Source organism: Leptonotus elevatus, chromosome 19 (assembly GCF_054856555.1).
Source record: "Leptonotus elevatus isolate MCC_2025b chromosome 19, RoL_Lele_1.0, whole genome shotgun sequence".
In the NCBI taxonomy this organism is placed as follows: Eukaryota; Metazoa; Chordata; class Actinopteri; order Syngnathiformes; family Syngnathidae; genus Leptonotus; species Leptonotus elevatus.
The window spans coordinates 8,735,870-8,749,628 of NC_141257.1; the positions used below are offsets into that span (position 1 = coordinate 8,735,870).

The 13,759-nt window shown below is 41.3% G+C and overlaps 1 protein-coding gene across 12 annotated transcripts in view; it reads right to left on the reverse strand.

The window, feature by feature from the left end:
* LOC147157788 (CUB and sushi domain-containing protein 3-like) overlaps nucleotides 1–13,759 on the reverse strand; it is a 321,354-nt gene that overhangs the window by 65,231 nt on the left and 242,364 nt on the right. For all 12 annotated transcript variants that reach the window (XM_086061991.1, XM_086061989.1, XM_086061992.1 and 9 more), the window contains 6 exons: nucleotides 7,842–8,024; nucleotides 7,349–7,675; nucleotides 5,124–5,318; nucleotides 3,433–3,571; nucleotides 2,961–3,148; nucleotides 2,342–2,530 (listed from right to left, as the gene is read on the reverse strand). In XM_086061991.1, the coding sequence (XP_085918117.1) occupies nucleotides 2,342–2,530; nucleotides 2,961–3,148; nucleotides 3,433–3,571; nucleotides 5,124–5,318; nucleotides 7,349–7,675; nucleotides 7,842–8,024 (1,221 nt within the window). The remainder of the gene's footprint in view (nucleotides 1–2,341; nucleotides 2,531–2,960; nucleotides 3,149–3,432; nucleotides 3,572–5,123; nucleotides 5,319–7,348; nucleotides 7,676–7,841; nucleotides 8,025–13,759) is intronic.

Genomic DNA, 13,759 nt, shown 5'->3' on the forward strand with positions numbered 1-13,759 from the left:
CGGACAAGTCGCCTCATCATTGCAGTCGCAATAAAGCCCCAGCGGAAACCATTAGCCTCAAAAACTGCAATGCCGGCACAGAAGTTTGGCCGCTGTCACCGCTGTGCCATAAGGTCGGGCAGCAGTAGTTGGGAAAAGGACCTTGCGGAGGGTCACGGACTAAAGAGAGTTGTGCAGAGAATCGGACCAGGATATTGAAAACACTGTAGCATGTTCCAACTCAATCCTGTATTTTTTTTTAAAACAATCAGCAATCCATGCACTGCAAAAAAAAAATAAGTTTGAGCAAGTGTGTGAATGAGTCCACGTTGCACAAAAAGGCGCAGACCCGACACTTGTGCTTTGACACTAGCACACGCCCGCATTGCACTGCAACATTACTTATTTATACTTTGCTGCCAGGAAGCTGTGAATATTGAATGCTGAGCTGGGTGAGAAATTTGGATTCTGATTGTCTTCTGTTTTTGTTTTTTTTCCCGCTGGTTCGGCTTCAATATCTGCTGTCAGTTCCGATGTCGGTCCTCGCTTTCTTTTCTCGGGCGAAAAAAAACCCTCAACGTCGCATTAGCGTCACGTCGAGACAAAGAGTCTTATTGCATCAATCAGCTCACACGGAACGTGCAAGAGAGCTGGAAAGATGTTTTTTAAACAAGGCATCAGTATTTTTGCCTGATTTTCAGTCATTACAACACCAGGAATAGGTTTCTAACAACTTTAATGAATACTTTTGTAGTATTTAAGAAATATTTATTTTTGTGATTCAACACAAATTTACATACTACTGAGGGCCTGTGGAAATATGTTGAAAGTTTATGAGGGGCACGGTGCATAAAAAAAAATATTTCAACTGTTGCTAAGAGTGCAAGACAAAACATGGAAAAGTGATTTGGGGTGTGGGATATTAAAAGTTTACGACAAGTGCAGAACATAGAAAAACATTGAAAGTTTACGAGTGGTGTGACGCATGTAAATATGTTGAACGTCAATTAGGATGCAACACAGAAACACATTGAATGTGTTAGGGGTGCGGCACTGAAATCTAATTGAAGGTTACAACCGGTGCTAATATATCGTCGCTGCCATGTGAAAAACACTTATGTCCATTATTTCCCCCGTTTTCTTTTTCTTTTTCTTTTCTTTTTTATACATGTTTTATGTTTTTGGGATGAAACTGAATGCAGAATGCATCCCAAAAATGTAAAAATGTCAACAACAAAAAAATGGGGGGAAAATGGACTTAAGTGCTTTTCACATAGCAGCAACGATATATTAGCACCCGTTGTAACCTTCAATTAGTTTTCAGTGCTGCACCCCCTAACAATTTTCAAAAACACAAAAATAAAAATAAATCAAAATGGACATAAGTGTTCAAGTGAACAGCAGCGACAATATTGAACATTTGCTTCGGGAAAGGTATAATGGTATACAAACTGAAATATGTAAAACCAAAAGTTGCAGTCGTGGTCCGGCGCAATGAAATATTGAAAAATGTGCTACATGTGCAAATCCTGGCACTATATTAAAATTCTACTACAGTTGTAGTGCATAGATACAGTAAATATTGAACGCTTACTAGGGTGTAACAAAATAGCAGTAGAGTGTGTTGAAATTTTACAAGGCACATAAAAGCTTTCAAAAAATCATTAGAGGTTTGGCATACTGGAAAACATTACTGTAAATGTTTACTAGGTTGAAACACATAACACTTAAACACTGAATATTAATTAGATGTGTAGCACACTGAAACACATAGACTTTTTACTACAGGTGCTAAATGAAGAAATGTATTGAAACTTTACACACAGTATGGTGCATAGAAACTTAGATTAAAGATGATTAGTGGTGCAAGTTTAGTCAGGTTTACAAAAGGAACGAAAGAAAGTGAAACGGGGTGCAACACAAAAACATATTGAACAATTATTTTGGGGTCTGACACATAGAAACACTGAAAGTTTTACTGGGTGCGCTGCATTAAGTGACATATTGAAAGTTTACCACATAGATGTGATGCTTAGAAACCGTGAAAGTTTATTGGATGTGCGGCGTGCAGAAATATTAAAAGATTACCGAGGTGTGTGACAAAGGAAGGTGTGCACTGCATAGAAACATTGAACGTTTACAAGAGGGTTTGACATGGCAACATATTGAAAGTTTACGAGGGGTGCGGCACATCAACCCATAATGAAAATGCACTTGGTGTGTAGCGTGTAGTAAAAGCTGGCAATCACACTTAAATTGTCTGTATTTGAGTAAAAAAAAAAAAAAGTAAATGTATGTTAAGTGTGGACAACATAAAACCCCGCAAAGATGATGAATTGAATTATCTACCCACGTTACTTACCGTCACAAGTGGGTAAAGCGTGGCTCCACCAGTGGTTCTTCTCGCACACGAGAGGCTCCTCGTGGCTCAGCCTGTAGCCCGAATCGCAACCGAACGACACCGTGGACCCGATGGAGAAGTCCTGCCCGTAGCGGATCCCGTTGACGGGGATGCCGGGATCCAGGCACGAGTAGCTGTCCACCGTGACGCCTGGAATATATAATAATCCCGGTGACCGCTGACAGAAGGTATCAAGGTTCGAAAGGATGTCTGGTGGGTGTGATCATCAAAAACCTTTAATTGTAAATAGTGTTGCGCTATTATGTATCATGGTTCACCTGCCCTGATCAGTTCCTTACAAACATTTTGGATATTTGGACACTTTCGTGTCCTTTGACTGTATGTTTTGCTGCTCCATGTGTGTTAAAGCAGCAGTTGTATTAATGATTATTATTACCATAACATACAGTATGCTAATTCAGAGAGCCCACCCCATTGACATATACAGTACATGTTAGCATTAAGCTATTATATTGTATGGATAAACATTTTTGGTGTCTAATTTTGAGCTACTGTATTTATTGAACGGCACAAAAACTCTAAAACGATATGATTATTCAAACTATATTTTCACACTTACTCTCATATAATAACTTGAAGCCAGCATTGGAGCGGCTGTTGTCGGTGGTGAAGAGCAGGTAGAGGAAGTTGGTGCTGCTGAACAGGAACTGCGGCACCTGGGTGCCGTTGAAGGAGCCCACCAGCGGAGACAGGAGGTTGGGGCCGTCGTGGATCTCCAGGAAGTCGTAACCCAGTTCTGTCTGGAATCTGCGGGGAAAGATTTGGAGCGCTGTCATCGACTCCCCATGAGAGTATTTGGGTATATGGATGCAATTATTTGCATAGCAACAAGCAGGAGTAGGGCAACACGGTGTGCTAGCGGTTAGCACATCTTGCCGGTATGCCTGCTTTTGCATTATAACTAAGTGTATACTGAAAAAAATGTCTATACAGGTAGCCATACTTATTCTGTTGTATGAAAGCTTAACAGGTACATATCATTTGTATTGATTGATTGAGGCTCATTCAGAGCAGTGCTTTACACCACCCACCTGTCAAAGATGACTTTGATGGATCGCCCGGGTTCCGACTCGATCACCCACTCGCAACTGAGGGAATCCTTGTAATAACCGGGCCATCCCGGGGACAGAATCACCCCAGTGGGGGCCGAATAGTGTCCGCCGCATGGAGCTGGAGGAGGAAACGGGACAATGGCTGTGAATTGTGAGGTCATCCCAGCTGCCGGCCCAGTTGGGAGCACGACATGCTCCGTATGAACTCCGCCAACTGTTAGACGCCACAATGGACAGAAGCTCATTCTGATCCCTCCGGTGCTGGACAGATTTCCACGCAGCCTCCACTGGATTTGAACACAACTACCCACCCACTCGAGTGTCAGCGAGGCAGCAGATGGATAGTGGCGGAGTTGCTTTGTTTCGTAACACTAACTCTGCTGGGGGAGCGCGTGACGGATGGACCCAATCTGACTAAAGCCCAAATCCAAATATCCATCTCGGCGTCGCCCGCAGCGAACGATTTCGCCCCAAACTGCACACTTTGCAACATCACATTTTCAGTTACGCAAGTGAGAAAAAACACACAAATGCACCAAGTTAAAAGGAAGAAACAACAACAACAAAAACAAAACGGACATTAGCCAGTAATACAGAACACTCACATTCAAGAACAATAGCCAAAATGAGCAGCATGGGCTGGTATTACATTATGACGGTATGATAACTGTGAGCAAAAATATAAGTAGTAGTATTAAAATGACAGCTCTAAAATGACCTTTTTTGAAAATATTTCGGTAAACAACCCCCACCGCCCCTTCCCTGCCCCTCATTGTACACAAGTCACTTAAGTTGTTTTTAGAACCGACCCGTGGGCAATTTATATTGTCCTTGGGTTTAAATAGTATATGCTGGTACCATGCTTTTTGTTGTTGTTGTTTTTTAAGAACAATGCGTGCCACTTTCGTCTAACCCCTTCATCCAGCCTGCTCCTTTTTGCTAAAAAGAACAAAAACAAGTTAATTGGAGGCAATTAACTTCATTATTTTATTGATAGCTTGTCACAAATATTAGATTTCACAAAATGGCTGGCATTACACTCTTCTTGAGCCTCACTAAAAATGCTACATTTGGCCATAAATCCAAGGCAAGCGTTAATTTTTTAAATTATTATTATTTTTTATTAAGTACTAATGCTACAAACCCTTAACAATTTTGGCTAGAAATGCAAACAAATAATTAACATTAATTCTTATTTAGGGTTATGACAAATGAGTGTATTACATATATAAAAAAAATTAAATGCGATGATGTAAATGCTTCTACTAATTGATAGTTAATTTTGTATGAAATCCTACAAAAAAAAAACCTCAATACTGAAGAACAGTTCTTTTATTAAAAGTTCCTTGACACATCGGTATCGATGTTATTCGATCCATAAGTCAAAAAGTCAAAAAATACAATAGTTTACAAAGAAAATGTTTATTTTTATTTTATTTCATTTATTAAATACATTTAAAAACTATAATTATTGTTTGGAAAATATTATAAAGATAAAAGGCTTACATTTTCAGGCCTCCACGATGGCAACAAAACAGGAGCCCAGAACATTCATAAGCTCCCATCCCTTTATAAAAAAAATCTTAAAAAAAAATATTAGCTGTACGTATACCCCCATAGTTGATAAAGAAAATCATTCAAGTGCATCCAATAGTGAGTCAACATTTTACCTTCACATTTGGGGATGGGCCCGCTCCACATGACCTTTCCTCTCTCCAGCTGGCAGGTGATGGTCTCGGTTCCTTGGGTTTTGATAAAGCCGTCTTCGCACACCACAGAAATGGAGCTGCCCAGCTGAAAGCTGTCTCCGAAGCGGCGGGCGTTGATTGGAATGCCAGGGTCCGGGCACTCATTGTGGCCGAACGCTTTAGGGGTGAAAAGTTACAAGGGGACACAGAAAAAATTTAGATAGTTATTGGACTGTGCTTTGAAATGTAATTAGATGGTATAAAACTCATATTTTACAGGCATCTTCACTTTGATTAAATTCGAAAATTATGACTGAAGCAGTGGCCTTGAAAAATATGTCCTCTTGTAATCTGTCTGTTCCATATTCCAGATAGTCCTTTTTAGGATTTTGCTCAAATGCCTACTCGCTTGCTCGGGCGGACTCCAGCAAAGCAAATCGGGCCGCTGATAAAATTCATGCGAGTGTGCCCGCCTTGGGCATATGGTCCGCTTCATCGCATTAAATGTCGGTCCAGTCCCGACTTCCAAACGGTCCCGAAAAGGAGAAAAAAATGACGAGTGCAGCGGCTTGGAAAATAATCAAATGCTACACCAGTGTTTATGAGCTGGATGTAGAAGATATAACATCGAGAACCGTAGTATGTTTGGGAAATAACATCAGAGCCGTGATATAGAGAGAAAGTGGCACTTATGAGTTTCTCATTCTGTTGCGCTCAAAACTAATAGTATAAATCAGCAATTTTTGGCACATTACATGAGAGTTACTGCACAAAACACTAAATGATGTTGTTAAGTTTGGCACAGGCGTTTCAAAAGACATGACAATAGGAGTACACAAGGTGAAACTCATCCTGGAAAAAACACATTACAAGTGGATATTTCAAACTTATGACATATCCAAATGTATTTAGTTGGACTTCATGGTTAAATTATTTTTGATAATTTGTTTCTATATTTCCTATAGAAGTAATAAAGGTTTTATGTTACACTGAACCTACACTGAACCCATTTTTCTTTTACAGAAACGTGCTATTTGTGTCGTTGGATACAGAGACCACACTAATCCAATATTGTAGTGTTGACTTTTTTTTCTTTTCTTTTTTGTGTGTGTTGATTAGGGACAGATATTATAGGTTGTTCTCCTTTCTGTCCCCCTTTCATTTCATTTTTTTTTTTAAATTGAATTGAATTGAATGTTATTTTATTTTTTATTTTAGTTATTTAGTGAGCAATACTTCCTCATAGTTGTATTTACTGAACCTCTGCAATTTGCAGGGAATGGGGGAGGGGGGGGGGGGCAAACCCCTACCGCAAAAAGCAAATTGCCTACAGATGCCACAAGATGATAACAAAACACTTAAAAAGGAGACGATCATAAAACACCAACAACTCATGTTACATAAACAACTACTCTCTATGCAAACCACCTTCATCAATAGAATTAGCATTCTAGCCGAAATAACGAGAGATCCCAAATAGGCAAACCAATAAGTGCAGTAGCATTTTACATGAGTGCTCATTAAACTCACCTTCTGGCATTTACACACAATCTAAATGTACGGGCAAATTGTAATGGCAATGTAGACATAAGGGCTTTGGAACAGAAACATATTTTCAGTGCCACTATTAACCGTGCACAAGGTGCATTAAAGAACTGCCAACAAAACTGGCTATCATAAAAGCACTATCAATAAATCGAACCTAACAACACCAACATTTCAACAGATGGCGCCTAAGTAATACGTTTATTGCTTTGCTCTGAGCACCAAACCAGCAAAGACACTAATGGAGGAAAGGATATATGCAAATTTAACAAAATCCAAACAAATATTTGGGGGGTTCACTGAAATATACAGGTAGAACAATTAATAATGTATCTTTTACCCCGATGTTAAAGGTATATGTTTTGTCTTTTGAAGAAGTATTTACTTTAATTACCACTTTGTTAGCAATCAGAGGTGGAAAATTCAGTTCCAGAAAGTAAAAACCCTGCCACAGTTTGGCGAGCTTGCTAGCTCCCACGGTGCTCGTTTACCTGCTAGGAAGCTAGCTAGCTAGCATCAGGGGCTAAAGCCAAACTGTGGCAGGGTTTTTACTTTCTGCACCTGGATTTGCCACCTTAGGTTTCTACGGCGCATTCCAACTTAATTACGACCCCCTGTACATCAATGTCCATTTTTAAAAAAGGAGAAGAACCGTCACATACTACTATAGGTGATGTTAAAGCCTCTCCCCGACATGGAGTGGTCCGCTTGGAACTCCAGCCTGAGGGTGTTGGTGTTGGACGTCAGGTGCGAGGGACTCTCGGCGCCCGAGAACCTGCCCACGACGGCGGCGTCGCCCGTCTCGCCGTCCTTGACCGTGAGCGCGTCGTAGGGCGCTTCCAGGTCGAAGTCGTTGAACGCCAAGTGGATGCGCGAGCCCGGCTCCGATTGGATGAGCCAGACGCAGTTCATGTTGTTGCTGTAGCCTTCCGGGTAGTCGGGCGAGAGGACGGTTCCAGAAGGAGCTGTGAAGTTGGACATGCAGGGGACTTTGCGGAGATGAGGTGGGGAAGACACAAAGCAGCTTCCTGTTAAATATTCATCTCCACATCATTGCCGGTCATCATCTGCTCTGGGCCGTGGTGGACTCGGTCGCCATGGCGACTGCCCAGATTGAACGTTATCAGCATCGCAACAGAATTGGGGAATACTCACATATGCATATAGGGATGTTTGCCGACCACTGGTTGTTGTCCTGGCAGGAGATGCTTTTCTCCCCGATCAGCTCGAACCCGAACTGGCACTCGAACCGCAGGATGCCGCCATTCAGGAAGCTGTCGCCCTCCCTTATTCCATAGAGAGGCGTCCCGGGATCACCACAACTCTCCTTGTCTATTTCTGTAAAGATTGGTGACGTTTTTGCATTGTCTTTAGGGGTACTTTATTTATTTCCCCCCCACACTGAAGTAGAAACTGTCGTAGTTAGGGTTCTCAGTCGTCCTGGTAATGAAAGTCAGACATTCGCTATTAGTCTAACAGTATATGGAACTCACTTACATGAGACAGGCCCACTCCCGTTAAAGGAGAAGTCAACCTTAAACATTTCTTGACAATAATATGTTATATGTGACCTCACTAGTCTAAACATGACATTCTGATTAATATTAGATTTGTGGAATATGAGTTAAGCAGCAAAATCCAGCCATTTGTACACATCTCAGGGGGCGGCCATTTTGCTGTCGACTGAAAATGACATCCATGCTGCTCAGGTCTCGGGTAACAACCAATCACAGCTCAGCTTCACAAAACAGGTTAGCTGTGATTGGTTGTTGCCTGAGCCATGAGCAACTGTGATGTCATCTTCAGTCGGCAGCAAGTGGCAAAATGGCCGCCCCCTGAGATGGATAAAACAGCTGGATTTTGCTGCTTAACTCATATTCCACAAATAATAATAATAATAATAGTAATAGTAGTAATAGTAAAGTAATATTAATCAGGATGTCATGTTTAGACCAGTGGGGCTGCCTAGAACATATTACTGTAAAAAAAAAAAAAAACGCTTGGGGTTGAACCTTTAAAATATATAATTTTAGCAAGACACTGGGGTCTGTAAAGGAATCCTATAATTCTTGATCCTCAGGGTTTTTACACAAAAATACCTGGAAAATTTTAACTGTGAAATAAAAATACAAACTGTATGTCTCCTTTAAGAATCTTCAGAACCATCACTTTGGGAGTCACACACATACACAAACAAACCAGTGGGAAGGAGAGATGGGCTGAGGCGTTTGTGGATTTAGCTCCTCACAGGGGAGCTGCTACAAAAAAAAAAAAAAAAAAAAAGATAACATAAAGGATCCGCCGCCTCGTCGTTTTCTCTTTTTAACGAGGTGGCACACCTCGCATTCGTTAAGATGCCGTGTAGGGAAAACACTTAAGAGTGTGACTCACCGTTAGTCGCCTTTTGCGCAGGCAAGCGACCGGGCTGCTTGTTAAAAACGGCGCACACTTGTGTGAGAAATGTAACCTTTGGCAGGAATAACACTTCTTTTGAGGTTTTTAAAAAAGGTGCCGCAGAAATGTATAAAATTATCGATGATCGAGAGCGAAATGGCTAAGAAAAAAAAAAAGCAATGTCGTTGCCTCAGGCACGAGCCCGTCTGACCAAAGTCATTGCTAACCGCAATAAAGAGGATAATATAGGGTCCATAAAACCTGACCAGATTTTAGTCATTTTCTTGTTAACACCCCAACTAATGTATATACATTTATAATACTAGCTAGGAGCAGCAGTCACATTGTTTGTAGACCGTGAAGGTCTACGGGAAGCAACCACAACATGAGACGAATTTGTTCGGGGAACGGATCAGTGTATGGATCCGAGAGAGTCGTCATGGGGAAAAAGGTGAAGTATAAAAAAATCATTGAATTGTTGAAACAGATTTGCTGGTGGAAAGGGTTCGATTTGGGATCAGAGGAAGGAGGAAGCCGAGTACCCGCCGATATCCTCAACACAAAGATTCAAACCCAGAACAGACTATGTGGGAGATTTTCTAACCACTACGCGGTTTATTTTCATCCAGCAATTTTTTAGTGCTCGTCCTCATGCGGGCCGAGTCAAGATTCAAACCTGGATGCTCTCAACTGCGAGGCAGACACACAAAGCACGGCACCACCCGCGGTGCATTTACACGTCACACTAAATCGCGTCGCTCTCTCTTTGCTGCGTCAGACGAACGACTCGGGGTTCGAATCCATCACTCCCCGCTCAGCGTTTCTATGGAATTAACGTCGGCCGTCTGGCGATAAGGTTAGACGGATCCCCATTTGGGTCCAGGTGAAATGCCACCGTGTCGCCGTAAGTCTTTTTTTTTTTTTTTTTAGTCGGTGGATGGCATTTGTGGGAATGTATTTGGTCGGGCGTTCCTCTGCCGCGACGTTCCCACTTTCACTATTATTTACAGGAAGGGAGGGGGATGATGCATTTTTGCTGTGTGTACACACTGTGTGTGTGTGTTTTGTGATGTATTGCATTAATTTCCGACATGACACCGTCTTTATGAGAGGCGCCGACTCCACCAATCACAGCACCCAACACACAAGAATGGAGAACAAATGACTTTTGTTGGAATATTTCTACAGTACGACACATGCAATACCATTGTGTGTGTAGAGTGCGGAACGAGGCATTTTTACAATGTGCATGTACATACGTATGTGCACCCCCCCCCCCCCCCCCCCCCCCCAACGTGTCTGGGGATTGAACCAGCCGCTCTGTTTTCACCACTCATATAATATTCCATCACGCCGGGCCGAATTGTTCAAGGGAATACAACATGTAATGTGTTCTGGTAAAAAACGGCACTTAAAGATCCAAGAGGGAAGGAAATAGATTTTGGAAGGATAATGAGATTTGGGCAAAAGGGGACAGGAGAGAAAAAAAAACAAGAACAAAATGCATAGGCTGCATTTGTGACCACTGTGAAATTGATTTAGCCGCTAGGATGCTAAAAGCATCTCGTACCTGTGCGCTCTGAGCTTTTACTCCATGTAATAAACTGCCCGTTTTTTTGCCCCTCTTTGTGCTTTTACACGCTACAGACAAAAGTCAGGATGCATTAAGAGATTAAGTCGAACAATCGTAAAACAATTTACAGGGATGGCAGGGAATAGCCACTTTTACATGGCCAGTGAAAAGCAGTGATTTACCTACACTGTGTTTTATGTTTCAGTCCTCCACAGCACCAAACACAAGAATTTTCTGACTTAAGCACTAATTAGTAATATATAAGCAAGGTGGACCAAAACACAAGTTTCTTCCGTGTCCGTTTTTTTCAAGTGAAGTCCGTGTGAAAGATGCTACAGCTCACTTTAGACATTCCTTTCTTGTTTCCAACTTTTGAGATTGTATTAGAGGCTCAAGAGAGGCGGGATAATAACTGTGTAAATGGGGAAGACTATCACACAGCTGTGAACACTCATTTCACCTGCGTCTGGTATTATTGAGATATAATTTAATTATGTGTTAAAAGGGTACACCGATGCGTAGATTATGGGATATAATATAATGACCTTCAATAGTAACACAGCCGTAAAGGAGGCGGCGGGATGATGGCCTGACAAGTTGTGAAGTTAAAGACCTGACACTCACTTCCCTGATGCACTTTAAACAATTTTCCTACAATTTGGTAGTCCAGTTTGTAGATTACAGTCATTTTTGTAGAGAACAGAGATCATTTTGACAATGTCGCAAAATCTTGGTCACCTTTTGCCTCTATTTGCTGTTAAGTGCAAAGAACGTGTTGGGATGTGTTGGTTTTATCCATGGCTGGTGTGATTCCCGGAAAGCTCTGCTTTAATGGGATGTCGGTGCCGCGTGTAATAATTGGGGTCTTTTCTTCGATCCAGACATGCCACCGGGCGGGAAATATGCTTTTACACTCCTACACTGTGCTCTTGCTTTCTGCCCAGTGACCTCCAAACTACGTTTTTAAGATTCCTTTTCCAGGCATCTTCCTCATGTGTCTTTATTTAATCAAATGATGTGTTTGACAAATGTTGATATTTTAATGTTTGAAAGAGTTATGGTAAAATTATGTCTGGTAAAAGCTATGCACCGCTATCAGTAAAAAGGTGTTATGCCAATGCTAGCATTAATATACTGTAAGACGATGTTATTAGTAGGACCACGGCGACAACACAAGCAAAAGCTAAATGAGCCATTGTTAGCATGGCAAAGACGCAACCGCTAGTTGATAGCGTGACAGGACTTTGAGCTGATATTGTTGTTAGTAGTGTCGTTAGGGCAAGATCTGGATAACTAGTACAAAAGCAGCGCAATCTAATTTTGCTCTTTGCTTGAACTAATATTAGCATCACAGCAACACGAGTATATGGTTATTGACATTAGCGTGGTGGTAACACAAGCTTAATTAGTATGACACAACTGAAGCTAATGTTATTAGCAAGTTGGCAGTTGGCAACAACAGCGCAAGCTAATATAGTATTGTTAGTATAATGGAAAGATTAGCTAAAGTTTTTCTTCACATGAATAATAGCAACATGACATATTGTCAGTATGGCGGCACACAAGCTAACATTACTGTTAGCATGGCGGCAACACAAACCAAAGTTGTTAGCATGACAGAAAAACAGCACAGTGGCAACATGATGTAAAACAGAGGGAAACATGAACTAATGCTCTTAACATAAGCCAATGTCGTATTCAGTAGCAGGAACATTGTTGCTTCCTGTTAGTTTATTACCGCAGGTCAATAATTCATGAGTGAAAAATCATATCCCGATGACGCTATTGTGATGAAGTAAGCGCCCTTCGCCGGTTACCTCGACAGCACAAACACAGGATCCCAACGGGAGCCTTATCGACTGTAAACCAAGTGAAATTTATAGTGATGCTATGACTGAATATTTTATAAAGTCATATTTCAGTATCTCTCGCGGTCCACCAAGCGTGATTTTTAAGATACTCATAATTAGGGACTTTCACTAGGGCACTTTTGGGGGGGCCCTGAAGGACCCAAAAGCATTCACACGAGTGATTTTTTTTTTTTTGCGTGTGTGTTTTACGAGTGACAAGTGGCTCTTAATGAGCTCAACAATGCTCATAAAAGATTTGTTGTCCTCCGAATTATACGCAGAGTGCCAAATTAAATTAGGTCTGGTTGGTCTCTCCCAGACGGATCCTCCTTGTTATTAAAATGATACTGCAGGACATTGTTTTTATTGGTTTGGACAAGTCGCCGATAACGTTGAGCTATGAAAATTTCCCTTTAAGGTGAGCTTATGGAGTTACATGGTTGGGTCTATGGAGTGCCTGCCCATCAAATGTGAAATCAATAATCACGTACATTTTAGTGAGCTGCTATTCCTGAAAGTCTTGCTGTGACACAGCATTTCTCCGCCTATGATTTGTCAGCCAGGCTGGCCCAAGATCCAGAGCTACTTCCAAGCGATGGCCAGAGTACATGGAAACTTCCTGTTCCATTTTGAGCATGGGTCATTGATACTTTTTCATGAGCTCTGTTTTGATAGACACCTCCACCATATTTCGTATTATTCACCAGTGAAAATAGTTAAAAAAAAAGAAGAAAAAAAAACTTGGCCTCCCTAACTTTGCAGAGGGCACTGGTTAACCCTGAAACAGTACATCGACATGGCCAAATATGTGAGCCCACCCTGCACGAGGACAGTCACCATAACCTGTTCAAAGACACCTTGACATCTCTGGCGCTAGTAAAACAAATTACATATTAAAAGCCGTAAAACAGCAGATGAAGAACGTAAAATAAAATCTCAGATGAGATGGAATTAAGACCCGCGAAATAGGGGAACATCCCCAAGAATTATGGTGCAGTAATGTTATATTTTTTATCTGTCCAAGATATTACATATTAACCAACTCAAAGAGTAATATCGCTTCAAGCCCAATATAATATTTGAAGGCTTTATTTGATGACAATACTGCTTTTTTTTATGCTATCAAGGCTACTGAAATCCTAAAATGCAAATGAATACATGTGCTGGTTTATGTCTCATTGGTATATTCATAAAGGCTGCCATTGTAACGTTGCTAAGGAGCTAAATATAAACTGTGGAATGGATCCATATTTAAA